This window comes from Penicillium odoratum, assembly GCF_028828045.1.
Source record: "Penicillium odoratum strain IBT 22623 chromosome Unknown utg000004l_segment0_segment0, whole genome shotgun sequence".
Classification (NCBI taxonomy): domain Eukaryota; kingdom Fungi; phylum Ascomycota; class Eurotiomycetes; order Eurotiales; family Aspergillaceae; genus Penicillium; species Penicillium odoratum.
In genome coordinates, this window is record NW_026643146.1 from 2,792,100 (window position 1) to 2,818,668 (window position 26,569).

At 47.0% G+C, this 26,569-nt stretch overlaps 8 protein-coding genes across 8 annotated transcripts; 3 read left to right on the plus strand and 5 right to left on the minus strand.

The window, feature by feature from the left end:
- Positions 1-401: 401 nt before the first annotated feature.
- On the minus strand, positions 402-2,639 carry N7520_005319 (uncharacterized protein; the record flags this gene model as incomplete). Its single annotated transcript, XM_057139253.1, has 6 exons — positions 402-974; positions 1,022-1,104; positions 1,152-1,970; positions 2,023-2,334; positions 2,406-2,519; positions 2,573-2,639. The coding sequence occupies 6 exons, from the start codon at positions 2,637-2,639 to the stop codon at positions 402-404; spliced, it is 1,968 nt and encodes a 655-aa protein (XP_056997460.1).
- Positions 2,640-8,808: 6,169 nt separating this feature from the next.
- On the minus strand, positions 8,809-10,081 carry N7520_005320 (uncharacterized protein; the record flags this gene model as incomplete). The annotated part of the gene is made up of 4 exons (XM_057139254.1): positions 8,809-9,228; positions 9,284-9,332; positions 9,381-9,497; positions 9,546-10,081. Coding segments are annotated over 4 exons (1,122 nt in total), but the record flags the coding sequence as incomplete, so codon positions are not given.
- Positions 10,082-11,433: 1,352 nt separating this feature from the next.
- Positions 11,434-11,760, minus strand: N7520_005321 (uncharacterized protein; the record flags this gene model as incomplete). The annotated part of the gene is made up of 1 exon (XM_057139255.1): positions 11,434-11,760. The coding sequence occupies one exon, from the start codon at positions 11,758-11,760 to the stop codon at positions 11,434-11,436; it is 327 nt and encodes a 108-aa protein (XP_056997462.1).
- Positions 11,761-13,442: 1,682 nt separating this feature from the next.
- On the minus strand, positions 13,443-15,494 carry chs3 (putative chitin synthase activator (Chs3); the record flags this gene model as incomplete). The annotated part of the gene is made up of 1 exon (XM_057139256.1): positions 13,443-15,494. One exon carries the CDS (start codon positions 15,492-15,494, stop codon positions 13,443-13,445), a length of 2,052 nt encoding a protein of 683 aa, XP_056997463.1.
- A 1,009-nt stretch (positions 15,495-16,503) lies between these two features.
- N7520_005323 (uncharacterized protein) lies at positions 16,504-16,870 on the minus strand (the record flags this gene model as incomplete). The annotated part of the gene is made up of 2 exons (XM_057139257.1): positions 16,504-16,682; positions 16,786-16,870. The coding sequence occupies 2 exons, from the start codon at positions 16,868-16,870 to the stop codon at positions 16,504-16,506; spliced, it is 264 nt and encodes an 87-aa protein (XP_056997464.1).
- A 976-nt stretch (positions 16,871-17,846) lies between these two features.
- Positions 17,847-21,491, plus strand: chsF (chitin synthase CHS3; the record flags this gene model as incomplete). The annotated part of the gene is made up of 2 exons (XM_057139258.1): positions 17,847-21,360; positions 21,409-21,491. 2 exons carry the CDS (start codon positions 17,847-17,849, stop codon positions 21,489-21,491), a joined length of 3,597 nt encoding a protein of 1,198 aa, XP_056997465.1.
- A 1,360-nt stretch (positions 21,492-22,851) lies between these two features.
- On the plus strand, positions 22,852-26,138 carry N7520_005325 (uncharacterized protein; the record flags this gene model as incomplete). The annotated part of the gene is made up of 5 exons (XM_057139259.1): positions 22,852-23,729; positions 23,794-23,923; positions 24,011-24,470; positions 24,525-26,026; positions 26,076-26,138. 5 exons carry the CDS (start codon positions 22,852-22,854, stop codon positions 26,136-26,138), a joined length of 3,033 nt encoding a protein of 1,010 aa, XP_056997466.1.
- Positions 26,139-26,185: 47 nt separating this feature from the next.
- On the plus strand, positions 26,186-26,404 carry N7520_005326 (tetratricopeptide repeat protein; the record flags this gene model as incomplete). Its single annotated transcript, XM_057139260.1, has 1 exon — positions 26,186-26,404. One exon carries the CDS (start codon positions 26,186-26,188, stop codon positions 26,402-26,404), a length of 219 nt encoding a protein of 72 aa, XP_056997467.1.
- Positions 26,405-26,569: the final 165 nt, after the last annotated feature.

A 26,569-nucleotide genomic window follows, 5' to 3' on the forward strand; every position in this document is an offset into this window, starting at 1 on the left:
TCCTTATCGGTGGTGTTATTCTAGATTAGGTTGGCGTAGCCTACATATGGCCTATTACAGTTAGACTGGTAAGATGCTCGCCAAATGTGGATACTGCATGCGTCGCGCTAGCCTAAAATGGAACACCAAAGTGATCCCACTCTTTGATGTTGGCGAGTCATTGGATCCGCATTAAAATGCATTAGAGTCTGATTCTACTTGCCGAATGACTATGCCTATTAGCCAGTAGCTACCACGGTGGAAATATAAAGTAAGTTAATCGATTTTCATGTCGTTAAAATAGTTGGGTGTAGCTTTGAAGATGGGAACACCCCTAGATGATGCAGATGATGATTGATGATCCTGATAAACTCCCCGCCATGCGAACCCAAATAACACTGAGCGATGCGTAGTCATCAGCTTCAACTCATGCGAACGTAAAAGAGATAACGCTGCCTGATCTGAGCTACATCGTAGACGATGTACTCGTTGTACATCAGATACTTGCCGGGCACATTCCGATGCTGATCGACCGCCACATCAGGCATCTTGACACTCTTCAGATTGGATGTCAGACAGCCAGCATCCTTCCATCCTCCAGGGATGCATCGGCCCTGGCCAAGGGTGGCGATCTTCCCTTGGCTCTTCGCGTTTTCCCCAGCCGAGTAGTCACTGCTGACAAGTTCCAGCATAGGGTCACCTAGCTCGGCATCACACAGCAGTAACAGACCAGTGTTACCACTGTTACGTGGACAGCAGTAGTTAGCAGACTTGGTGGACGTGTCAGCGAGGTAGACACCCTTCCCAAACATGTATCCGTTCACTGGTGCCTCTGGTGGGGCGATGCGCAGACCCTGGCTCAGAATGCCACCGAAATTTGTGCTTCGAGACCCGTGCCAGAGAAGGCGGCGGTCACTGTTCTTGAGCTTTGCAAAGGGAGAGGAAGTAAAGCGGTCGTGTTCGCCTTGGCGTTCAATGCGAAATATGTCGATAACCTGGATTAATTAGCCTGGGACAAAACGCTGATCTGGGATAGACTCACATTGTAATTGAGGTTGTGAGTTGCGCCACGGGAATTGTTGAGGTAAGCGACAAGCTCATGGTATTCGGTTCCGTTGTGATCAACTATTTCATGTTAGTATCTCCTCGAGCGAAAAATCAAATTAACTTACGTTGAGTCATCTCCTTCATACCAAGGCCCTGGAACTGCCGGTCCAGCTCGTTGATATCAGACAGCTTCGAGTCTTTCATGATTTCATTTGCAACGTCCATGTCCGTCAAGGCATCCAGTAACTCAACCTCTTTTTTGATCAGTGCATCTGAGTTCAGGATTGGGGGTCTGTTGCGACCAAAGACGTGCGGAATCGTGGTGAAGTATCGATTGCTGAGAGTCACAAGAGACTGTTGCCAATCTGTTCCAGTATTGGGGGTGGCAATAAGCTCCGCCAGCTCTTTCAAGATCGTGAAACCTGCTTTGAGGGTCCGTTCACTCAACTTCCCCAACGGCAACTTCTGCGCATCATAAGACATTGAGGCCAAAGTAGATTGGAAGTGCTCGGGGTTGAAAATGAAAGACATAAGACTTTGAAGGGGCTTGGTGAGAGTACTTTCAACCTTGATCTTAACCTCATCTGAATCGTTCTTTGTCACTGTCTCCTCGGTATCGTCCTCATCATCCTCATAGTCACGCTCGATGAAGGTGTATTTCCCTTTCTTGGGAGGATTCAGGCGGTTTTCCCACGTCAGACCCGACTTGTCTTTGAATTTCTTTTCAAAGGATCTTTTGGCATCTTCCAAGGAGCCATGCCCTAGGCAGGAAAACTGCCCGAACTCGCCAACACGACCCCAGCGTGTCCACGCCACGAACTCTTTCTCACCATCGGAAGCAATGAGCTGGACGCGGTAAAATTTGTTGTTGTTCTTTCCTGAATCTGTCTGGTTGAGTGTCGCATCCCAGATCAACCCATCAGATGAAATATAGACGTGTGCATCTGAAAAACCAATGAGTGTTTTTTCATTCCAGTATTGAGAGGGAAAACTCACACTGAGGGCCTTTGAAGGGACAGTTGTGAAAAAACCCTTCATCGATAGGGATGTTCAATGGTTTAGAGTGGCTTTTCTGAGAGTCATTTTTGCTTTTCTTGGACTTTTGGGCGTCTTCATCATCTTCCTCCTTTATGGCGCGTTTCTTTGGGTTGTCCGAAATCCCGTCAAGCATGGGCAATGTGGCATCGCTATTCGAGTCTGAAGACAGAAGAAATGCTTTCTCAGGAAGGACTTTCTTGGCTTCACCTGAAGAGACCAGCCAATCCACACTCACAATTTTGCAGGTGGGAATCTTGCAAGCCGCTTGATCTGTGTTTGCCGTTAGTAATGAAAATCGTGCGTTTGCTGAGACCATGGCAAGACTTATAATAGGGACTTACACTTGGTGCCCTTTCTCTCAACTTCCTTCTCAGTTGTGATCAAATGGGTGCACGTGTTATCCAGGGCAGTCATGAACGTAGATCCTTGGGCCTCAACCAAGGTCTTGATGTCAGCTGTGACTCGGCACGTTAGTGTGGGGCCAATTGTCTGGGGTCGGAGGTCCTACCCTGCTTGTGCCCAGGAATTGTTCCACTGACTGCAATGAAAAGGGATTTGAAAGATCGTGCCGGCATCTTGATCAGTTCGAAGTAAATAAAAGACAAAGAGAAATGGAGAAAATGAAGTGAGTTGAGCACAGCACTTAAAGAATTGGATGAATACAATCAATAGTGGAATGGGTCAGGTTGATGAAGGGATGTGGTTTGATGAGAGGAAATGAGGAATAAAGTTAATCAATCGCGAAGTCCTGAAGTGAGGCAACAGAATCCTTTTAAACAAAGCTGATGGTCACATTGTTTATTTGTGGCCTGAATGGTAAGGCGTGAATGGGGCTGCTGCCTGGCTTAGTCTCAGGCAGAACATGTGCTAAGTGGGGAATTTCCAGGCAGCAAAGTCAATTGCTTTGGACCTCACACATTTGCTCTTTTTGACTAATTAATCCTAACATCATATTCTAACTAATTATCTCAGTCCACTCAATAAAACTAGGGTGACCTTTTTTTTGTGGGGCCAGTGACCGAGACTTAGATCTGCTGCAGTTGTGTTACACAGCTTCATCAGCGTCAACGTCACCCGAACGTAGTCAAGCCCAGCAAGCTTCAATCCATTGATAATGGATAAAGCCCTATACATAGTGTACTTTTGGTGATTTTATCTTTTGAATGTGATCTCGACATCCGTGGATCTTTGACTGGTATGTAGAGTTAGATCATAGTTTAATTTTACTGATCTTTAATGCTAGCCGTGTGGTTAGGTTCCCAACGACATAGGTACTATATGGTGAAGACATCATCATTGCCCAAGCCCATCCTTACCCTAGTCATCTATAAAGCGACCGTGGAAGACCTCAAGACCGACACCACCATGCCACCCGAATATACTGCTTCCAATAGCTGGTTGTCAATGGCTTGTAGATATAATGATGTGAAGCGTTACATATGGGTATTGTTTGGTAAAGGCATCGTACTGACCTCCCATGTACATCCATAAGGCTTCAATTCTAGGTATCTAACCACATACCTACCCCTTTAGCTACCCAGGTGTCCTATACCTCAAGTGCTAGCATAATATGTGGCATATCTACCCTCTACTCAACCTCAATATATAGAAGTGCGTTGAAGGTATTATAGATACATATACCTAGGTAAAGGGAAAATGAGTACTTATCGCCTCCTTATAAAGCCCTATTCATATTGAGGTAATAATCAATTGATCAGGATAACAAAGACAAAAGCTTTGCCAGCAGTGGATTCTACAACTTTTGCTGTGCGAGGAGAACAACAGATCTAACTCATGCTTCACTTCAATAGGAGTAGAGAACTCATTGGCATCCGATGATGGATGAAATTTTGAGTGGAAGTGTGCAGTGCGGACGTTGGTCTCATCCAGTGGGATTATTTGTTTTCGCTCCCAGTTGGCGCGGTGAGAAGAGAATCAATGGTAGAGAAACGAGACAGCCATAGCTTGCTTTCGCATAGCTTGCTTTCGCTCCTTTGCAAGACGGTAGAGTACCGGAGTAACTCCCAACAACGTCCGCAAAGCTCCGAATCTACTTAATAGTTCAATGAAACCGTGATAGGAAGCGGACATGCTATGGTATCTTTCCTTGCGAATATGATCTTGTAATCGTTCTCTATGGTCTTCTACTTTGACGCTGTCAGCTGCTTGTTCTCCTGGATTGATAAATTGACTCAACGCTTTAAAAATGATAGAAGGTACTCCAGGTCCTAGCAGACGCGCATCTTCTGGTTTTGCTTGTGCTTCGACTATGTATTGATTGGGTTGCCTTGACGAACGGGGAGCTTGTTGTTGATTTTCCTTCAATGTTGTCACCATTTGCTTCTTCTGCCGATCGGATTATTATTAATAGTCCCTTTTGGAAAGTGCTGTTTGAATATCACGGTCGACTGGGGGAGGATTATTGAAGCTACCCTTGCGTTTAAGACCGGTGTTTGTGACCTTGAATACTATCTCGGATTAGTATAATTAGGCCCATCTGGAAACCGACGTTTAGACTCACTGCTTCTTTGGAACCCTTCTCAACATACCCCTGGGGACCGGATTGGCATAACCACACCTGTCTGGAAAATTGAGGTTGGCTCACTGATCCTTGAAGATTCTTCGCAAAACGCTCCTGAGGATCGGATTAGCATTTCAAGGCCGCCAATCTTGAAACTCAAATTAGCGCTTGTTGTAGGATTTTACATGTTGTAGCTCAAATTTGTTCACTTTTTGGGTGTATTCCACCTTGAAACGAGCTCAGGGTCATCTTTAAGCTTCATGTCGAAGATGACTTGGATGTCAACCTGGTTCGAAGATGGCATAGCGACACTTGGAAGCAATGACACATCTTCAAATCCTTTGGCTAATTTGAGTAGCGCGGCGTCCTCTGGGTTCTCTCTGTCCACGAAAGTCCGAACAGCGTCGCAAATCCTCTTAAGCGTCGGAGTTATCGTTGGGAAATTGTGGCTTGTAAACTGGAAAAAAGCAAATAATGACTCAAAGGGTGATTTTGAAAGTAAAGTATCAAGTTGAAGTGGTGGGACAAAATCCATTGCTTTCATTTCAAAGTGATTCTTAAACTTGAAGATACTTCGATCAGTAAGCAATATTGCCACGTTCGGGGCTGTCATATGAATGGTCGACATTTGAAACAAGTCAACCCACATGAGACTGAACATCAGCCAAGAAAATAATCACCATAGCCATCAACATATTCGAATTCAATCCCGCATCCACCTACAATATACACAGCCAATACAATTATGACTGCACATAGTCCTCTATACAGACTACCGAGTCCGCCGCGTTAATCAAAAATCCATGATTCTTGATATGCTATCTAGGACATCCGGTACCTTACCTATCTTAGCCTTCCTTAGCCGACTAGGACCTCCTAAATGTTCGTTAGACTTGTAGGGTTCTTTCATTTACATAGATTCATCTTCTGTCCTAAGGGTAAAGTAGGATGTATAGATAACGAGGGAGAAACCTAAATAGGATATAGGGCTTAGGGCTAGGTGATTACAGATTACGTCATGAATTCAGAATTGTCTCAATTCACGTTTGTCACCTAATTTCATTTGGAGATATAAGTGGAAGTTGACTGTAATCGTCTAGTTGTACATTATCTGGAATTTGTATGCATGTGGAGTAGCTATCCTGCTTGCTGTGGCTTTTGTCTTTTCAAAACCCATATTTTTCCTCAGGACCATCTTTGTCGCTTTTACTTCTCCATGGAACCAATATGCAATCTGTCACGCGTGGAATAGAAGTCCCAGTACAGACGGAAATCTATTATTTCTGGAGGCTTTCGCGAGTGGCTTTTAACGGAAATACTTACATCTCGGCGCTCCAATGAGCTGGGTTTGGGTCTATGGTTAATTGGCAAGTCAATTATGTCAGTGGCAGAACTTGAATTTTACTTCATCTTCCCGTTATCGCCTCGTTTTTGTCGATCTTCTTCGAGCACTGGAACTCAATTTAGAAACAATGTGCAGAGTAACAACTTGTTTTGTAGCCAGCTGGAACTTGGGCTCATGATGAATCACACTGTGGGGGTGCGTCCCCCACCTCCTGGAGTAACCCCGGATTTCAATTCCAGGCCTTGGTTACTGAATGCCAACCGCATCGCGGTCGCTGTGGGCCTGACCCTTTCTACATTGTTTCTTATAATCCGGCTTTATGCTAAGGTCTGCATCATAAGAAGTTTTTGGTGGGATGATGGTGAGTTAGTTCATTGATCTTACTGGGATAGCTCTGACTCTAATGTTCGGCTCTTAGTTTCAATCTTCCTTGCCTGGGTATGTTTTTAAAAGCAAAGGAAGCAGAAAAGAAAATTCTCGCTGATGAACCTGATAGGTCTTCTCCATTGGGACTCAAGCAACTATTTTGTGTTAGAACTTATAATGATCACCCCATGAGATCTAACTACTGACCATATGGATGTAGACGGCTATGCCAATTCGTGTTTCGCGATTCATATTTGGAATATCCCTCTGCCTCTTATAGTCAGCTACCGAAAGGTAAGTGAAAACCGAGTTGAGCACCTGCACGAAGTTGACAATAGACCAGACCATCCTCGCCTTGGCAGTGCTCTATCTCCCGGCGCTCGCATTCGCCAAGCTAGCCGTCATAATGCTTTACTATCGTGTGCTTGAATCTGTACGCATGTGGCGATACACTCTCTGGCTTGTTGGTGTCGGTATCTGCGGATACAGCATCGCTCTAATATTTGCGCTCATCTTTGCCTGCAATCCCTTCCAGGCTGGATGGAATTTGTCAGCTCCTAGCGCCTGCAGGCATCGATCAGGTATATATCTGGGAACAGCCATTGCAAACACCGCCAGTGATGTGGTATTGATTATAATACCGATCACGTTTATGTGGGGGATGCATTTGCCGCTTTTGCAAAAGGTTGGGATATTATGTTTGTTTGGGATTGGTTGTCTGTTCGTGAACCTGATTGCCACCTGATCAAGAGATATGATTCGAGAGCCCCTGGGCGAAATGTTAACTTTTGTCTTTTTATTTCCAGCACCGTGGTCACCAGTATCGCTCGCTTGGTGACTTTGATCCCCTTACTCGCGTCGAACGATCAACCACATAATCTCGGCCTCGCCTGTCTTTTCATGTAAGTGATCTTTGGCTGAATAGAGATTCAGTCTTTGACTCGGGTGATTGTTAATGTGATATCTATGGCTATTTAGAGTTATTGAGGCCAATTTTATCATCCTGTGTGGCTCTATTCCCTACACCCGCCAATTTGTCCGTCACCACGGCCCCAAAATTCTCAGTCAAAATCGGAACGGAAGAACACGCCTTTCTTCAAATGATATCCCACCGCCTCAGACACACAGGACTGGCCCCAAGAGACTACCTGATGATATTGAAATGGCTATGAATGAGCCCTGCGACATCAATCAGTCGGAATATAATATGAGCGAATTTCGTGCAGAGGACAGGGAATGAGCATGATGAGCATGGAACCATGTTAGAAGATATGAACCAGTTCTAGGATCCATCCACTGACTGATGTAAATAGTAGTAGAATGGTTGGAAAATCAGCTGCGTTTGAGAATAATTTCATATATCCAACCACCTACTCAGCATGCATACAGCTCCCTTACCAGTGTCAATGCCCAGTAATTGCTGGGTGAGACCGCCAATCATCTGGCAATGCACGACGGATTCATCGTATCTGGAACGGAATAGAAGAAAGTAATTCTGGTTAGCTTGGCTACAGTCTGAATCATATTAAATCTTGTGTTTTACGGGGTTACAGAGACGCGCTCCCCGTGGAGGCCAGACTAATCTCCCATACAAATAGCCCCGTCTTTTTTAGAAAGAAAGCATCCTTCCACTTGAAAAGCATTTCGAAAAGTCCATCGGAGGAAAGGTCACGACGGGATTCCTCGCACTAGAACGAAATACCTTTGGCATTTGCCGGCAATTGTCTCTCGCTGAGTATATCTGCATGAGGACAGTGGGCGGCTCCTTTACGTGTTCCAAAATGTGTCTCTACAGCATCGACGCGTAGAGCCAGGTTTCAGGTCACAATACCCCGTTTTCTTCGATAGACAACGCGTAATAGAAGAACGAGTAGAGTAAGGAGGCAGTTCTCAAAATTCATAACATCTATAGTCAATGTGGTATGGCCGCATTCAATAAAGATGTCTACTGTTGATCGATTAGAGTTAGGTCCGGGCGGGACCGTAGCTCGCGCAAGTGAAGGCGCGTTAACGCAGACTTGCAACACACAACGCTCTAACCGGCTTCGGCTCCAGATCCACGGCTAGTGTGGACAGTCAGATGATGGTACTAAACGCCAGATGTGTGTGTCACTGATTTGATGATCGCGCTGCACGTCGAGTCTCAAGTATTGAAAACCCTGGCAGTTGAATAAACGTTGGACTGTGAACAAACTTCTAGTGCATACGGATAGACTGAGACAGCGGAGCCAGCATGCCCTATAGGATCCAAAATCGTGTGCTGATCTGGAATTACTTGAATTTTTGGAACAAAATACAGTTTTTTTACATAATAGGAAAGGATCAAGCCTACCGGATCTTTATAGGATCTTATTTAGAGAATATCTCATTGTATCTTCATGTGCATTGAACACACAACAACCTTGAAAAACAGGGATGCATTTTCAAGCTTCACGAGGCTCAAAATCCAGAAATTCGCTGCCACTCCCTTTAAATATGTATACTCACATTCCAGCTAGCCTCAAACTGACCCCTTCAAATTCATAACACTGACACTAACCAAATTATCCGTCGTAGAAGCAGAGTCACCACCGCCAGTAAGAACCAACCAATTTCCATCTCCAGCCAAAACCCTCAAAGATCTCGAATAAGCAGCAACCTCTGGCGAGGCAACCTCTGTCCACTCACCCTCACCAAGAGCCTGATTCACAAAGATAGAAGAAGAGGACTGCGCACTCGCAATGATAGTACCGTGCTTACCACCGTACGAGGTCCAGACCACATAAGGCGCGGATGTAGGCTTCGTACCCTCTGTGGTGATTAATTGAATTCCTTCAGCGGAATTAAATTCCTCCGGGTTTGAGGCGATGCGGTAGTAGACGGGGAAAGAGTAGTCTGACGTGTTGAAGAATGAGCCGTACTCGTGCATGAAAATGTATTTCCCGTTTGGAAGCTATAGTATGGTTAGAGTTGTTTTCTTAGTAGGATATATGTGGAAATAGACGTACTAATGCCACAGTTGGCATTCCCGGACGATCAGTGTATGTTGGGTAGGCACTAGAATTGATTAGTTGAGATCATGCAGGTGGAATGGGATTTTCGTACACGTCGTCAACGACAGGACCCCATTTCTTCAAGTCGTAGGAAACTTGGTGAACGAGCTTTTGTCCGTAGGTCGCGTTGTCGCGCTGATCCGAGTAATAGCAGATCAGTTTGCCGTTACTGTGCCGAGTCAGTTTATGCCAGGTAATTTTAAGTAGTGCAACTCACTAAGTCATAAGGAAAGGTTCCCAAACAGGTGTCAGTCCGTTATCTGGGACAGCTTCACCGCCACTTGCGATGTGGCTTACAAAGTCCCAGGTAAGACCGCTATCGTGCGAAGCATACAAATCGATGTGCGTGGTGGAGAGGTCCTCCGGAATACTGTTGCCCGCAAGCAAAATGGTTCCAGCCTTGAAGGAGCCGATAGACTCAGAGAGATAGTACAGGAATGGCTGGTAGCGCAAGCCATATCCGTTGGCCTTGTCAGTGACATTGGAGTAGGCCTTCCAGGTTTTACCGTAGTCTTGAGAGCGGTAGATTGGGAAGTAGACTAGGGGTGGCTCTGGGGAGTAATTCTCCCATGTTGAGAGCAGGTCACCATTTGGGAGCTCGATTGTGCGAGCATAGAGAGTTCGGGGAAGATTGTAGTCTGTCGGTGGGTTGAAGATTGTTACGTCGGATAAAGCAGCTGGGGATGCGGAAGCATGGTTCAGAGCTGCTGCTGCTGCCGTTGCAGCGAATGTGAATATATAAGAGAGCTTCATGTTCAATTGATAGAATTTTCTTTAGATGATTAACATAGGTTCTAAAGGGGAGAGTCCCTTTTATGCATGATTCACAATAAACATTGTTTCTTAGATCAGGCCAAGCACTATCCCGCCGGAATTGTCCTTTTTCTGGACTCATTAGCACTAGACAAGCGTGGTCTAGCGGGGAAATTTCCATCAATCGCGGACCAGCTGGACCGCCTTAGGAAACATTACGCTAAGGTAATATACCTGTTAATGTAACAATTGCCGAGAAACAACCGAGATTATTTTGCGGGTAAGTTACCCGGTCCGTCATGTCTGGAGTACTTTGCGGGGTTGATCCCCACATATCCTCCGTGCAGTACGTTTGTGAGGCGCCAGCAAGCGAGATGAGAAAATCACGTTAGAGTGAAGATTACAACGCCATTTGATAAATAAGATTTGGCAGGAAAACCCAAGTGTTTCTCTTACATCGTCGGTGCCGAGGTAGGGTTAATAGTTATATGCAACTATTATCCTGATTCTGAGGATTTAACCGCGAAGAGATCATAATCTTCTGCATCTTTTAGATTAAGGACAGGAAAAGATCACCGGTATTTGATATTTTGCAGGGCTTAAGAGTTTTCAGGGTGCTCCCACAAAGTAGTCTGCTCTACATGTGCCCATTATTGAGTTTCTCGTACTCCCGAAGTCGATATTTCTGCGATTATCTACATATCACTAGATGGATCATCCATTACAATGGAAAGCTACATACAAATAAACAATTTTACAGAGGTAAGGAACTCAAACCAGGACCAATGCGTTGTTGGTATTGGCGTAATCTTCTTCAAGATGGATTAGGGAGGGAGCATCCTCCTCACCGGCAGGAAGTGAGTGGTGGACCTGCACTCCTTGCTGTTCACCATCATAAGTCCTTTGACGAATGGAAATAAGAAATTTAGCCACAAGAACCGGACCAGCACCATTTCGATTAGTCAAAACGCACCTATAAGTCCTTATAAATCCTTGAGATCCACTTCACCCTTAGTAAACGCTGGCCGAAATCGAAAGGGGCTGATAGGCGCTTAAGTAACCCTTTTCATGCGGACTTGAGGATCTTAATGCCTATCTCCGTCTTCGGTCCATCTTTCCACGCAGCTTTTTGTTGTTCATCTTCTTCTTGATAATCTCACAGACTGCCATTGAAGCCCATAGGGAAAAGAGAGAGCGATAGTTGCAGGCTGTATGGCCCATAGCCGGACTGAGTCGGACAGCCAAGTACTGTGTTCCCCTTCAGTGACATGATCTAAAGAGTCGTGATCCTGTTCTTTTTCAGTTCCAAACGCACATTACGATTTCCACAGAAACTCAAAAACCCGCTGATTTCAACGCTCGAGTTGGAACGGTGAACGACTAAGATTTGTAGTCATTTTATCACCTCCTCCGCCAAATTTATCGTCCGAGTCGCGATAGGTGATAGCGGCGGCAGCGGCTCGCGTGGGGCGATGTCCGAGGACTGCATCCTGGAACGGAATTTCGTCGAGCTCATTACAGTCAGCGTCGCTGATTTGACTGCTCGGAACGATATCACAGATGGGCTTGAAAGAACAAGTCAACCCGAAGGCCGGGATTTGGTAAATCAGCATAACGAGAATCGGGTCACCTGCTGTTGCAGGGGTGATAATAACGTTCCCAGTGAAGTCCTTATGCATCACAGTACGAGTCTCCCTCCTGTATCCGGATTACCGTCGTGGTAGTGAACTAGTTTGAGAATATCGAGTGGAAGATTTGAACCTGGCTCATGAGCATCACAATCCTTCAAAGGCAGCAGGAAACGCCGATCAATGCCATGCACAGATTTTGTCGCTTGTGGTCACGGTCATGATGGCAGTCCAGCGCCATAGAAAGAGGAGTAGCAGCAGCTGCATACAGCAAGCCATGGCGAAGCAGGGACGAGGAGATATCGGTTATTAGACAAATAATATTTGCATCGACAGTCTACTTCGTCAGAAAGCCCATGGTTCGGGATTTTCTTCAGAAATGGAATTGGTTTGAGGCATCTGCTTCCCATTTGTTGTTTCACACACCAAAGTCATAGCCTAGGACGCGTTACATTTCCGGGCCCCATAAATTTCGACAGAAAATGTCTACTTGGGTTTTTGGACTGTTGGTGTTTCCTCTCCGTGTTTCTGAACTCTTCAGCGAGATCGGGCCTGTAATCCGGTTGAACGTAGATTTTCCAAAGCCAGGGCTTTGAAGGCAGGCAGAAAAACATTCACATAGGAAACATTTTTACACATGTGTCCAGGGATACTCCGACACAGTGGCGCATAGTGCTGCCGGCTGGCTTGAGCATAGATCTAATATAATAAAGGTGCCAGCTGTGTTGTAGGAAAATAATCATCGATCGGATACTGACATTCTTCAGTGCCGTTGTGCCAGAGAGGTCAAAGAAGATAGCCCGCTATTTAGCGGGAAGGGGCGATGAGGAAGGAGGAAGGAAGGAAGGAAGGAGGGAGGGAAGAGGAAGATGGAATTGTAAAAATATATAGAGAGAATTTGTGATCGATCAAATGTTACCCATTTGAACATTTGAAACGACTGGGTAGGAGGGGATGAAGAAGAAAGTCCCATGTGAAGTGGGTAAGGAGTAGTCAGAGAGAAGGAAGAGGGAGAGGGCGAAAGATGAAGGGGAAGAGGAAGAGGAAAAGAAAGAGGAGAGGCAATTTTATACCCACGAGTTTGTTAGAAACCCACCTCACCTCACCAATACTAAACTTCTATCTATTTGAGCGGCAAAAGAAAATTACAAAGCAGGAAGTGAACTAATTGAAGAGAGTGATATTTTCATTGGCAACTGAATCGCCACAAAGAACCACCTAAAGTAACCGAAGCAGAATGTCGAAAGTTGAAATAAAGAGCCGAGGATATGGAGACGTTTACGCCCAAGAAAAACCCATGCATGGAACCAGTGAAACAGATTGAGATAGTAATACTGGAACAAAAAGTATCAAGGATGATACCTAAGGCAATAACATCATGCAGGAATGAAGGGATGGAAGTGAAGTGAAGCGTAAGATGAAATAAGGGAGTGAGGGCGCTATACACAGGTCGCTTGTTCGGAATGATTGGAAGTTGAAAAAAGAAAAAAAAAAAGTCAATTGTTCAGGCCCGAAAATTCTCGAGCGTGAGATGCAGATTATGTATTAATGCGATTGCGATGGATTGAGTCAGTGTTGCGGGTGGCGTGTGGGATATCATGGTCAAAACGTCATTGAGAAAAGATTTGTATAAGGACGTAGATGCTTTAAGTTGTTCGATCGGGAGAAATAACTTCATCAGAAAATGGTGAATCGCTTTTGCTTTGCTTTGGTAGAATCTGAAATTGTCAGTGTTATCCCACTTTACATTGCTGTTGGGACTGACCATGTGCAGGGGGTTTTTCGTTTTTGAAACGACCGTTTCGAGTGGCCATTGCTGCGTTGGCACCTTCGGAGGCTGCTTGGATTGCAGCGAGACGAATCTTGGCACGCTCGTCGCCTTGCTCGGCGGCTTTGACGTACCAGACGTTTGCCTCGAGGACATCACGTCGGCAGCCCAGACCCATTTCGGTAAAGTATCCGACGGCATATTGAGCTTTCACCAGGCCTAAGCAAATTAGCAATGATCTTGTTTTCGTAGATTGGAGAAAATGGTACTCACCAAGGTGAGCTGCTCGTGTAGCCCATTCGTAAGCCTCATCCTCGTCCTTTTCAAGGACAGGCTCCGCACCAACCATATACCACGCGCACAATGCCATCATGGCAAGTGGGTGTCCATGCTGTGCGGCGGCCGTGTAGAAGTGTATACTCAGTGCAGGGTCTCGGGGACAGTTTAGCTTGCCATGCTCATAGGCATCACCTAGTCGGTAAGCTGCCTCGACGTGACCCAGCTCTGCGGATTTGGTGAACAACTGTGCCGCGTAGGATTCATCTTTAAACACATCATTCCCGTCTCCTGTCTCGTGGAGAAGTCCAAGCTCATAGGGCGCTGAGTTGTACTGTGTATCGGATGATTCCGTTGCCCGCTTCATCCATTTGATGCCCTCTCGGTAGCGTTTGCCCAGACCCATGTCACCTGCCAGACAAGCTCTAGCCATGCGCGACATTGCACCGGGGTGGTTCTTCGATGCAGCTTGTCGGTAGAACTGGACAGCACGACTGCCATCTGGCCTTGTTCCCCAGCCAAACTCGTAGCACAGAGCTGCACGGTAGCAAGCCTCCACATGGCCGTGTTTGCTGGCAGCCACGAAGAGGGAGAAGGCACGATCATGATCTGGCTTTCCCTTGCTGAACAGCCCAGACGCATACCCGTCACCGAGGTAGTATTGTGCAAAAGGATAGCTGCGGTCCGCAAGACGTTGGAGAATGGATTTTGATTCCCGGAGTAGTCGTGATCGGGTGATAGACTCCGAATCCTCGAGATCAACATTAGGCATTTCGCGCATAGAATTTATCATGAAGACTGCAAACTCGTACTGCACGCTTGGTGAGTCCGTCTTCTTCACATTCGCCAGATACATCTCAAACGTCTGTTTGTGGCTTAAGAGAGAAGCATTGTTCCCGACCGATGCTTGGAGGCGCGAATTATCGAATTGAGCCACACTCGGCCCAGGCTGGGGGTATGATGTATTCAATAGATCCAAGTGTGAAACTGTTGGCGATGCAGTTGAGTTTCTTGATGATGACCGGCCATGCATGTACGGCGAGGCCGAAAGATTACGCCGGTGGGCAGCCACGCCATCTGATCCAGATGAATACGTGGAAAGGGGACGGGCGATTCTTGAGTGCTGGACGGCTAGGTTTCCAGTCGAGCCGGATGGCTGTTCGGTCAAGTTCATTCCCAAAGTCGAGCGCTTAGCTCCTTGTGTAACTTGTTCTTGCTGGTGGTGATACGCCAAAGGCTCGTATGCATCAGACGCCAGAGCAACACTTTCCCAGCTGCCACGAGAGGAGTCGCTCTTTTTCACCGAGTCTTGAGCATCTTTCGGGGTTTCGCCTGCAGACCATGATCCGTTGCTGGGTGGGCCATACGAAGAGGGATACGCCTGGGAGTTCGTTTGGGAATAATTAGCATCCCAGTTGTGAGGCGGAGTGGATTCTCCAAGTGACATGTGAGCGAACTCCGGGAGCTCTATTCGCGGTGTGCCATTATGGGGAATATTCTCGACAACCACGCTAGAAGCCTGGGGTAGTTGGACTCCACTGTCGATCTTCACTGGGGAACGAGGTGAATTCTGGACGATTGGGGACTCGTCATCGGTAAATGAGCCAGGTCGAATGAGGGTCAAGCTCTGTGGACGTGGAATTGTTCGAGGAGTCTCTTTGGTGTGGTGCGATAGCGGAGGAGAGTCCCGGAGATAAGCTGGCGGTGGTGAGGATAATTGGTTTGCCACGGAATAAGCCATGATGAAACGATCCAAACGAGTGTGTCAAGACAAGAACGAGCGAAGTTCAGAAATATTGAAATACTAAGCCATGCGAACCGATCAAAAGTTGAAATGTCGGTGGACTGTAGCTCTAGTGGAGAATTTTAGGGGGACCTAAAGGAAATCTGCATTTGGGGGGTAAAATTCAAAACGATCCAATGACCATGTTTAAGTGAGGGAGGGGAAAGAGTTATGTTTCAGCCAAAACAAAGGGAAAATGATTTAAATTGTAAAAAGATTTAAAAGATTTAAAAAGGGTTCGAATCCCCACTTGATCGCTAGTTTACCCCTCGAAGGGTCATCCAGCGAGTACTAGTTGACACAAATCCATGGCATTTTTATGCGATTTAACAAGATTTACTCCTACTCCGTACTATTCCAAGATTTTCATGTTCATTACCCATATAGCGGGGGAGCTATTAATATACGAGAATTCCATTCGAATCTTTACGCGCCCAGTTCACTTGGCTTGTCGTATTAGTTAAGGCTAAAGAATGCCACTTCTCTCCCGTACAACTCCACTGACTCCACCACAATGAACACGCGGAGTTGATCGCCCTGACCCTCTCGGTCTAGCAGAATACGACATGCAATCTTGGAATTGAACCTGTCTGTCTTTCTCCAATACTAACTTGTATGAAGATCGTGACGATCCATGGGAAGCACGGTATGCTGACCACGGAATCATCCCAACATTTTCTTCGGTATGGCGAACGGTATTTCCGCAGCTTACTGAGTCACCTCTGGAACTCCGACAATCACAGTTCACCTTTCTTACATCATTTTCTATTTCTATTTCTATATTTACCTTACCATATCTCTCTTATTCTCTCATTGATTTTTATTTTCCGAATTATTGCTTTGATTGAGTTATGCCCGCACGGCCCGTTCACCTTCAATAATGGGGAGGGTCCTTGGCTTTTATGGGTTCCTTGGTCCTCCTTGCTGGCGTTCAAACTATCGGCACTATTTCCAAAGGTTGCCAACGCTACACAATCATACATATTGACATGGGCTCGATGACGAAATTGCCGGTTTTTGTTAGCTCATCCTCCCTCGCATACCGCCATCTGCCAGGTGTGACCTCTGTCAGATGCATTCCAGTTTGAAAGAACGTGGGCATGGCTCCCATGCGCTCGCTGCCAGGCCGATCATACAAGGGAGGGCCTGTGAATCCCTAGCAGATCCGGATTCGATCGGACAGAGAACATGAAGTACAGCGTACGCTGTAACTGACTTGTATGTAATTTAGTATGCAAAAAATACTAACTGAATTGGTAGACCCGCTGTGATCGTCCACCATGTCGATCGGCATTCGGGTGTGCACCGGGCACGGGTTGAGCCCCTGGAGGCATTTTCATATTGAATTGATAGATCTCACGCCTTAACCGGCATTGCATAAAGTTACATCTGTAAGGACATAATTGATCGAATATGACAGAGCACAGACATATACGGTATACGGAGTGTACGGAGTATAGACGGTAAATCTCCTGCAGGGTCTGAATGTGGCACAAATAGAACTTGGCAAATAACCTCAGTTGGGTACAGGTTCGATCAGGTATTACAAAACCGAGTAGTTACGGTCTCAAGTGGCGTTAAATCTGAAAATAGAAGGGAAAAAGTCGATGACCCCGTGACTAGAGTCGGCTCAAGTTCCTAAAATTGAAAGGAAAAAGTTCAGTTTAAGCCTAATGAAGTTAAGTTGGAATCATTTCGGGGTCATTTTGGTCCCTGACTTCGGTTGACTCCACTATCCAATCAAGTTGGTTAGTCATTTGCTTGCTTATTGGTAATGCACCCCGGATGCCCCTAGCGAAAAAACCAATAGTGACGAGAGGATTAAGGGGGAATACTAAGCGAAGTCAAAGTGAAACAGTGATACATATCAAGGCCAGGTGGTACTAAGAATGAAATCATGACTTGTAATCTCTTCTCCTGAATTCTCCCCAATTCACTTGAACCCTTCGGGTCGATCCGCTCGTTTCTTATTTGACGTTCTCGATTGCCTTGTGTGGACCTGGACCTTTGTTTATTTCTCCACCCCCGGCCGTCGTTGCACCGGCCGACCGCAGTGAACGTGAGATCACTCCGAAAAGACCAAACGGACTCATTGTCCTGGGAATTGTCTGCAGCTACCAAGTACCGTCAAATTTACATGCAGGAATTTGGAGCACTTAGCCGATCACCGGAGATGCTCTAAACGATCGACCGGATCAGCGAAATTTGGACATTCCGAGGTCATTCGTTTCCAGTACATGACCGGGGCTTTCTGAGAGTGAGTGCGCCGATACTGCGACGCGATACTTTTAAACTAACTCGATCAGCACCATGTCTTTGCCCCAGAGGCCAGGAAAGGCCTCGCCTCGGCGTGAAGAGGTACGGGCTTTCCGCGAACCCTCACGACGACGTCGCAGAGACGACACGGGAGACTACAGTGACAACCCAACCTCTCCTTCCCACCGACACCGCCGCCGACACTCACACTCGCACAGCCGCCGCCGGGCGACCGACGACGAAGATCGCATGGAGCGGGGCGGTGATTTACGCCGCAAGAAAAGTATGGTGAAACCCGAACGTCGCCGTGTCGACTCCGACCACCCCAATTACCATTATCGTCAACGGTCGCATCATATGAATACACACCCATCCGCGACCGGAGATGACCCACTATTGGACCACGATGGCGAGGCCGAGACCAATAGCTCGAAAAGCATCGACATGAAGGCTAGGGAGCTGTATGGAGGGAATGTGAATAAGCCTATGGAGCGGGGCCCGAGTCGTCATCGCTCAAAGAAGAAGAAGAAGAGATCTTCGCGACGGATCTCGAAGAAGCCTAATCTTGAGGATCGTAAGCGCCAGAAGGCTATGGAGGGGGTGCGACCGCCGGATCTGTGGACAACGTACTGCGCGCTGATCAGTTGCTTGGTACCGGATTTCTTGTTAAAGTGCTGTGGCATGCCACAGAGAGATCAGCGGACCGCGTGGCGGGAGAAGATCGGCTTGATCAGCATTATTCTCATGGTCGCAGCCTTTGTCGGTTTCCTTACATTCGGATTCACCGCTGTGGTCTGTGGATCCCCTCCTACACGAATGAAGATCAACGAAGTTGGTAGTGGTTATATGATTTTCCACGGCCAAGCATATAACCTGGAGAGTTCGACGCACCCTGCTGCAGAGGGCGTTCCCTCGGGCTCGAATGTTCTTTACGATTTGCCGCACAAGTATGGTGGCCAGGATGGCAGTTTCATGTTCCAGGAAGTCAATGGTGCCTGTAAGGGACTTATCACTGCTGTAGATGGTGGTGGTGTTCCAACCAATTCTGCCGGTGACTTGGGATGGTACTTCCCATGCAATGCTTTCAACCAGGATGGCTCGACTGAGCCAAATATGACAGACTCCTACTACGAGGGATGGGCTTGCCATACTAGCTCTGCTGCACGGAAACCTTTCTGGAAGCTGAACCCCTCGGGTGATGTGTATTTCACTTGGGAGGACACTAAGAACAAAAGCCGGAACCTGGCTGTTTACTCAGGTAGTGTCTTGGACTTGGATCTTCTGCGCTGGTTCAACACGAGCCAGGTCTCGTATCCGGCCAAGTTTGATGCCCTTCGCACGAATCCTGATGTTCGAGGAGTTGATCTGACATACTACCTACAAGGTGGAGACGAGAAAAAGCTTGGTCAGTGTCTGACGCAGATCATTAAGGTTGGAAGTATCGATACAGACACCGTGGGATGCATTGCTTCCAAGGTAGTTCTGTATGTGTCTTTGATCTTCATTCTGTCGATTGTCGTGGTCAAGTTTTGTTTTGCGGTACTGTTCCAATGGTTCTTGGCCAAGAAGTTCGCTGCGGACAGCACCAGCATGAGCTCTGATTCCAAAACTCGTAACCAACAGATCGAAGACTGGTCCAACGATATCTATCGACCGGCACCTCGCTTGCCTGATCCTCCAGTTCCCGACCGCCTCAGCAAACGCGCCAGCTTCTTGCCGACGACATCACGTTTCTCCAGTCCATATGTCATGGGATCTACCGGCGGTAAGCAACGCTCAAACTATGTGACGATGGCTAGCCAGAACTCGACTTCCCGCCTTATGCCAAGCTCAACTACCACTGGAACTATGTACAAGACCAGCCACAACGGCAGTGGTGGCACTTTGAGTGCGGAAAACTCTCGGAACCCCGCGGCAAGCAGGACTAGTTTGATCGGTCCGGGCTCGCAAGAGGCTCCGTTTTCTCCCACGGCGCCTGATTATGAAGCTCCTGGTCCTGCTGGATTTATTCATGAGTCCGTTGTTCCTCAGCCCCCGCCTGATTGGCAGCCGTTCGGCTATCCCTTGGCGCATGCACTTTGCTTGGTCACCTGTTACTCGGAGGGTGAAGAGGGTATTCGGAGTACTCTGGACTCTATTGCCCTGACCGACTACCCCAACAGTCATAAAACGATTCTCGTGATTTGTGACGGTATCATCAAGGGTAAGGGAGAGGAGTACTCGACTCCTGATATTGTGGTTGGCATGATGAGAGACCATGTGATTCCTCCAGATGAGGTTCAGCCATTTTCATACGTCGCCGTGGCTACAGGCTCCAAGAGACATAACATGGCCAAGATCTACACTGGATTCTACGACTATGGTGAGACCTCTCTCATTCCTCCTGAGAAGCAGCAGCGAGTCCCAATGATGGTCATCGTCAAGTGCGGTACCCCTGCCGAGTCTACCCAGTCCAAGCCTGGTAATCGTGGCAAGCGAGACAGTCAGATCATCCTCATGTCGTTCTTGCAGAAGGTCATGTTTGATGAGCGGATGACCGAACTGGAATTTGAGATTTTCAACGGCATGTGGAATGTCACCGGTCTTCCTCCAGACTTCTACGAAGTCGTCCTGATGGTAGATGCCGATACGAAAGTCTTCCCCGACAGTTTGACACACATGGTCTCCGCTATGGTCAAGGACCCGGATATTATGGGTCTTTGTGGCGAGACCAAGATTGCCAACAAGACCGACAGCTGGGTCACCATGATTCAAGTCTTTGAATACTTCATCTCCCACCACCAAGCCAAGTCCTTTGAGTCCGTGTTCGGTGGTGTTACCTGTCTTCCTGGTTGTTTCTCCATGTACCGTATCAAAGCTCCCAAGGGCGGCCAGAACTACTGGGTTCCCATCCTAGCCAACCCCGATATTGTGGAGCACTATTCCGAGAACGTCGTCGACACCCTTCACAAGAAGAACCTCCTCCTCCTAGGTGAAGATCGATACCTAACAACCCTCATGCTCAAGACCTTCCCCAAACGCAAACAAATCTTTGTCCCACAAGCAGTCTGCAAAACTGTCGTCCCTGACAAATTCATGGTCCTTCTCTCCCAACGCCGTCGCTGGATCAACAGTACAGTCCACAACTTATTCGAACTAGTCCTCGTCCGCGACCTCTGCGGAACATTCTGCTTCAGCATGCAATTCGTCATCTTCATCGAACTAATCGGAACACTCGTCCTCCCCGCCGCCATCTCATTCACTATTTACGTTGTTATCTCCTCAATCGTCAAACGACCAGTCCAGATTATTCCTCTCGTTCTCCTCGCCTTGATCCTGGGTTTGCCAGGTGTCCTGATCGTTGTCACCGCTCACCGCCTCGTCTACGTCCTCTGGATGCTCATCTACCTTGGCTCACTTCCAATTTGGAATTTCGTCCTTCCTACCTATGCATTCTGGAAATTCGACGACTTTAGCTGGGGTGATACCCGAAAGACAGCTGGTGAAAAGGATAAGGGACACGGTGATGCTGAGGGTGAATTCGACAGCACGAAGATTACGATGAAGCGATGGCGTGATTTTGAAAAGGGTATGTTTTATCAACTTGATTCAATGTCCTTTGCTAATTAATCTATAGATCGACGACTACGAAATAGCGCTTGGCCTCAATCCTTACCTGGGAACGGGTACTCACATCATGAGGCATATTCGGACTATTAATGAGCCAAGGTCTTGGCGTTTTCGACTGTGATTTATTTCTATTTACATACCGAATCTCGGGGCGTTATGAGCTTCTTTCTTTCTCTTCTTTTTCTTCTTTTTTTTCTTCTCATTCATACTTGATTGATTTGCCGGAATTCAATTCATGGATAGGTTCTGCATGACTCGATGAGATAAATTTGTGTCATCACATTATTGCGGCTACATTTTTATTTGTTTTGATATTTACTTTTTCATTCTGCTATCGGTTCAATTTTACTGTACAGTGAGAATGTGAATCAACTTGAATGGGCTGAGCCTGTATTTGATAATTCTTTAGTGTTACATTCTTTCACAGATAAGTAGTCTACTGCAATCGAAAGCTATGTAGACTATGACATACGTATGGCCTTTCATATGATTACCAAAAAGGTTCCAAACTGTTATGCACAGCTCGAGCTCACATTTTAATCGAGGCAACGACACCTGTCCGATGGCGAAAGAGAACCATTGACTGAAAAAGGGCCTTTTTTTTCAGGACTTAGAATACACGGATGAGCCCGATCAAGCGAATATATGGATCGAATTATTCCCAGGTCTCATCGTCTGTCTCCCAGTCATAGCCATGGTAGGGTAGTAAGAATAGCACACCAACATCTAGATAAGTGTCAGCCTTGGCCGTCTTAGCTTATGTAGGAAACTTTCATTCCACGACAAGCGGCAGTCAATATATACAGAACCCAATGGCAGTGATATGTCAACTGGGTTACGAGTAACAACCGCATGCGGATACGGATCAAGGTCAACCGTGGTTGATATATGTCATCGGAGGGATATAGGCAATAGAAAGAAGATGACATTGACCTCAATGTTCTATCTGGACAAGCAAACAGACGGAATAGGTCACCTGACTAACCTACTATACTTTGATTACTGCAGCCTATTCTCAGTGATACCGCTCTCCGCACAGTTGGATCGAAACAAGGTTCCATACTCTTAGCCTCCGGGCTTACTTGACAAATGCAGACCAATGACACCAAACTACTCATGTAGTAGGTCATGCTCACATTCCACCATGCCTCGTATCGGTACCTCAGTGGCTGAGCTCAGGAATATCGCATGAGGTCCGGCGCTTACGTAGTGCCTCTCCGATCTGATGGACGGAATTCGAATAATCGACGTTATCGCGTCTAGTTCTCTTTTCGCTTCCAGGTTCCTCACAACTACCATTCGATCACAAAGGTCATCACTCTTGACCTCGATAACATCCATGATACATCCTCCTCTTGATCCTTGACTGAACATGCTACGAAGAAAGTTGATCCACGGTGCTTACAGAGTGGGATGGATATGTCCCTTGGAAGTGGAACAAATCGCAGCAATGGAGATGCTAGACGAAGAACACGAACCTCTACCACAACCGAGCGGGGATACCAACATCTACAACCTTGGCAGCATTAACAACCACAACGTTGTCATCGCCGGTCTCCCCAAGACAGGCAACTGCTCTGCGGCAACTGTTGTCACTCAGATGAGGATGACATTCCCAGCTCTGAAATATGGCTTACTTGTGGGTATTGGGGGCGGCGTGCCGGTAAAGACAGACCATGGGATGATCCGCTTGGGCCATGTGGTGGTTAGTGAACCTACAAGTATTCATTCTGGAGCAGTCCAATACGACCATGGAAAAGCGAGATTGGGTCGTTTTGAGCGGAAAGGCTCCCTTCCGCCCCCTCCTACTGCACTTTTGAACGTCGTAAGAGAGGTGGCTGTGCGACGTCAAAGGATGAATCATGATCCAATTTGGCAAAATGTCCAGCGGATTCAGACCCACCGTCGACATCTTCGCCGCTTCAAGTATCCCGGCCCCGAGAATGATCACCTCTATAAATCAGATTACCTCCATCAGCAGCAGGGGGCATTATGTGAAACTATATGTGACCCAAAGCAGCGTATCGAGAACCCTGTAGATGCTGAAGATGATGCATATGTCGTCGTACACAGAGGCACGATAGCATCCGGGGAATTGGTGATCAAGGATGCTACTATTCGCGATGAGCTAGCACAGGAACACGGGGTGCTTTGTTTTGAGATGGAAGCAGCAGGCGTTCTAACTGATTTCCCGTGTATGATCATCCGCGGGATATCTGACTATTGTGACTCGCACAAGAATGATAGATGGCATGGGTACGCGGCAGCAGTAGCAGCGGCTTACGCGAGGCAGCTGTTTATCCATATGGCCATTGAAGACACGCCGAGGTAATCCGTTCTTTCTTTTTGACAATGAAGTATGTCAGTATATTGCTTACACATGATTGCTTAGAGAAAATTACAACTTTGCTCTCCCGTTAAACCTATCTGGAGTCTTCGCAGTCAATGAGTTTATTGCTAGGAAAGATGAGCTCGGAAAGTTGCAAAAGATTCTTGAGGGCGATGGGCGTCGCACTGCAATTGTACGTGGATTGGGCGGTATCGGCAAGACGCAAATGACGATTGCATACATCAAGCAACATCGTAAAGACTTCTCTGCGGTTATATAGTTTAACGCAAAGGATGAACTGTGTCTAAAGCAGAGCTTTCTGAAAGCAGCCGAATGGATTCTGCGTCACCATCCCTCTATCGCTTACATCGCAGATGCCCTGGAGAGCCAGGATCTCGACCAAGTGGTAGAGGCCGTCAAGCGGTGGTTGGACGAGCCGATGAACCATCACTGGCTTTGCGTTTATGATAATTACGATAATCCTTTGTTGGGGGAGAAAAAGGAAACAGTGCACGTTTCTTGTGGTGCTACGGGCAGTCATAGTGAGAGCACCGAAGATGTCATGACGGCCTTCGATCTTCTTCCCTACTTTCCGCAGACTGACCATGGCGCTATCGTTGTGACCACGCGTTCATCTGCGATTAAATTTGGTGCAATTCTCCCATTGGGAAAGCTCCAAGACATGAATGATAGTCTGGATATTTTGGCGTCCACTTCTTATCGTGCTAGCTTCAAGGACGGTGAGTATTCTCGCCTCCCATAAGTTCAACGTTCATACCACTAATGCAATGCAGACCCAGCAGCAAATGAACTTGCAAAGAAGCTAGACGGACTTCCTCTGGCTCTTGCAACTGCTGGTTCATATTTGGACCAGGTGTCGATGTCCTGCACGGATTATCTGAAGTTGTATGACGAGTCATGGCTTCAATTACACGAAGACACACCGCAACTGCCTGCGTACGACAAAAAGCTATACTCGACTTGGAATGTTTCATACAGCTATATCGAACAGCAGAGTCCACTCGCAGCTAAGCTTCTCCGACAATGGGCTTATTTTAGTAATGAAGACCTATGGTACGAGCTATTGCGAGAAAGTATAATACAGAAGCCAAAATGGTTAGAGGAACTTACAAGTAGTACTCTGACATTCCATGGAGTCCTACGGCTTCTATCTAGTCATGGTCTTGTTGAGGCTTTGCCGCCTTCATCCCTGCAGCTGGAATCAAGAGGGTACAGCGTCCATGGGTGCGTTCATTCATGGATGATCCATGTACTGAATCAGAAGCCTGATGAGGAAATGATATTCACAGCCTTTCAGAGTGTGACCTCGCGTACACCGGAGCAGGATCAGCCCGAGATCTGGTCTATAGAGAGACGACTTATGCCACATGCAGATAGGTGTTGGGAGATTATGACAGGTTTGGAGGTTGGACACAATGCCCTGGCATTTTTGAATAATCTCGCGTGCCTATACTCAAGCCAATACCGTTTTCCAGAGGCAATTATGATACTCGATCGAGCACTTCAAGGTTTTGAAGGGGTGTTAGGACCGGATCATCTGCGGTCGATTGATACAGTTCATCACTTAGTGTCAATATACATTGACCAGCGCCGGTTCACAGATGCAGAGATGTTATGTGAGCGAGTACTAAAGGGATACGAAAAACTGTTCGGACCGAACCATCTGTCGACATTTGATGCGATCAGCAATCTTGGTGTAATCTACACGGAGCAACGCCGGTTTACGGAAGCAAAGGCGATGCTAGAGAGAGCTCTAGAAGGCAAAGAGAGGATCTGTGGACCGGAACACTCTTCGACGCTTTGTGCGGCTCTTGATCTAAGCACACTCTATATGAATCAAAGGCAATTTACAGAGGCAGAGGCTCTATGTGAGCTAGTGATTAAGGGCTATAAGAAGATATGGGGGCGGGGCTATAAAAAGACGTTTAATGCCATCTACCACCTAGGCGTCATCTACATGAAACAATGCCGGTTTCCAGAAGCACAGTTGATACTTCAGCCAGCACTACAGGACTACGAAAAGGAGTGCGGACCGGATCACAAACCTGCATTTAGTGCATTCCGTGCTCTGGGTTTACTGTGCCTCAGTCAAGGTCAATTTTCAGAAGCGGAGGCATTATGTGAGCAGGGGCTAAAGTACCAAAGGAGAATATGGGGGCCGGATCATATGATGACTCTTGGTACCATCGGTGACCTGGGCATCAACCACATGTATCAGAATCGCTATACAGAAGCAAAGCTGATGCTCGAGCGAGCACTCCAGGGATACGAAAAGGTGTGCGGGCCGCGCCACACATCTACGTCTCGTATAATCCATGCTCTAGGATGCCTCTACGTACATCAAGGTCAACTCACACAAGCAGAGGAACATGTTAGACGAGCGCTAGAAGGCGTTGAGTAGATATGTGGACCGGAACACGCATCAATACCTGATATGGCCACCAATCTAGGTATCATTTACGAGAGCCAAGGCCGGCTTATAGAAGCGGAGGCAATCTACGAGCGAGCGCTACAAGGATATGAAAAATGGTGGGGATCGGACTATGAATGGACGCATAAAGCAACCAAAAATATGGCCAGGATCTATGAGACGCAGGGTCGGCTCACAGAAGCGAAGGCAATGTATGAGCGAGCACGTCGCAAGGTGGCATAGGTTAATTTTGAGTATTTGACCCTGAGCATGGATTTTGTATTTGTGAAAGTAAAGCTAGAAAGGTAGATGAAGCTTTCTTAGATGGCCAAAGACCAGGCAACAAGGCAACTGTGTTTGTGGCCTCATAAACAAGGCAAACAACCCGATCACAGTCAGCTGACTAAG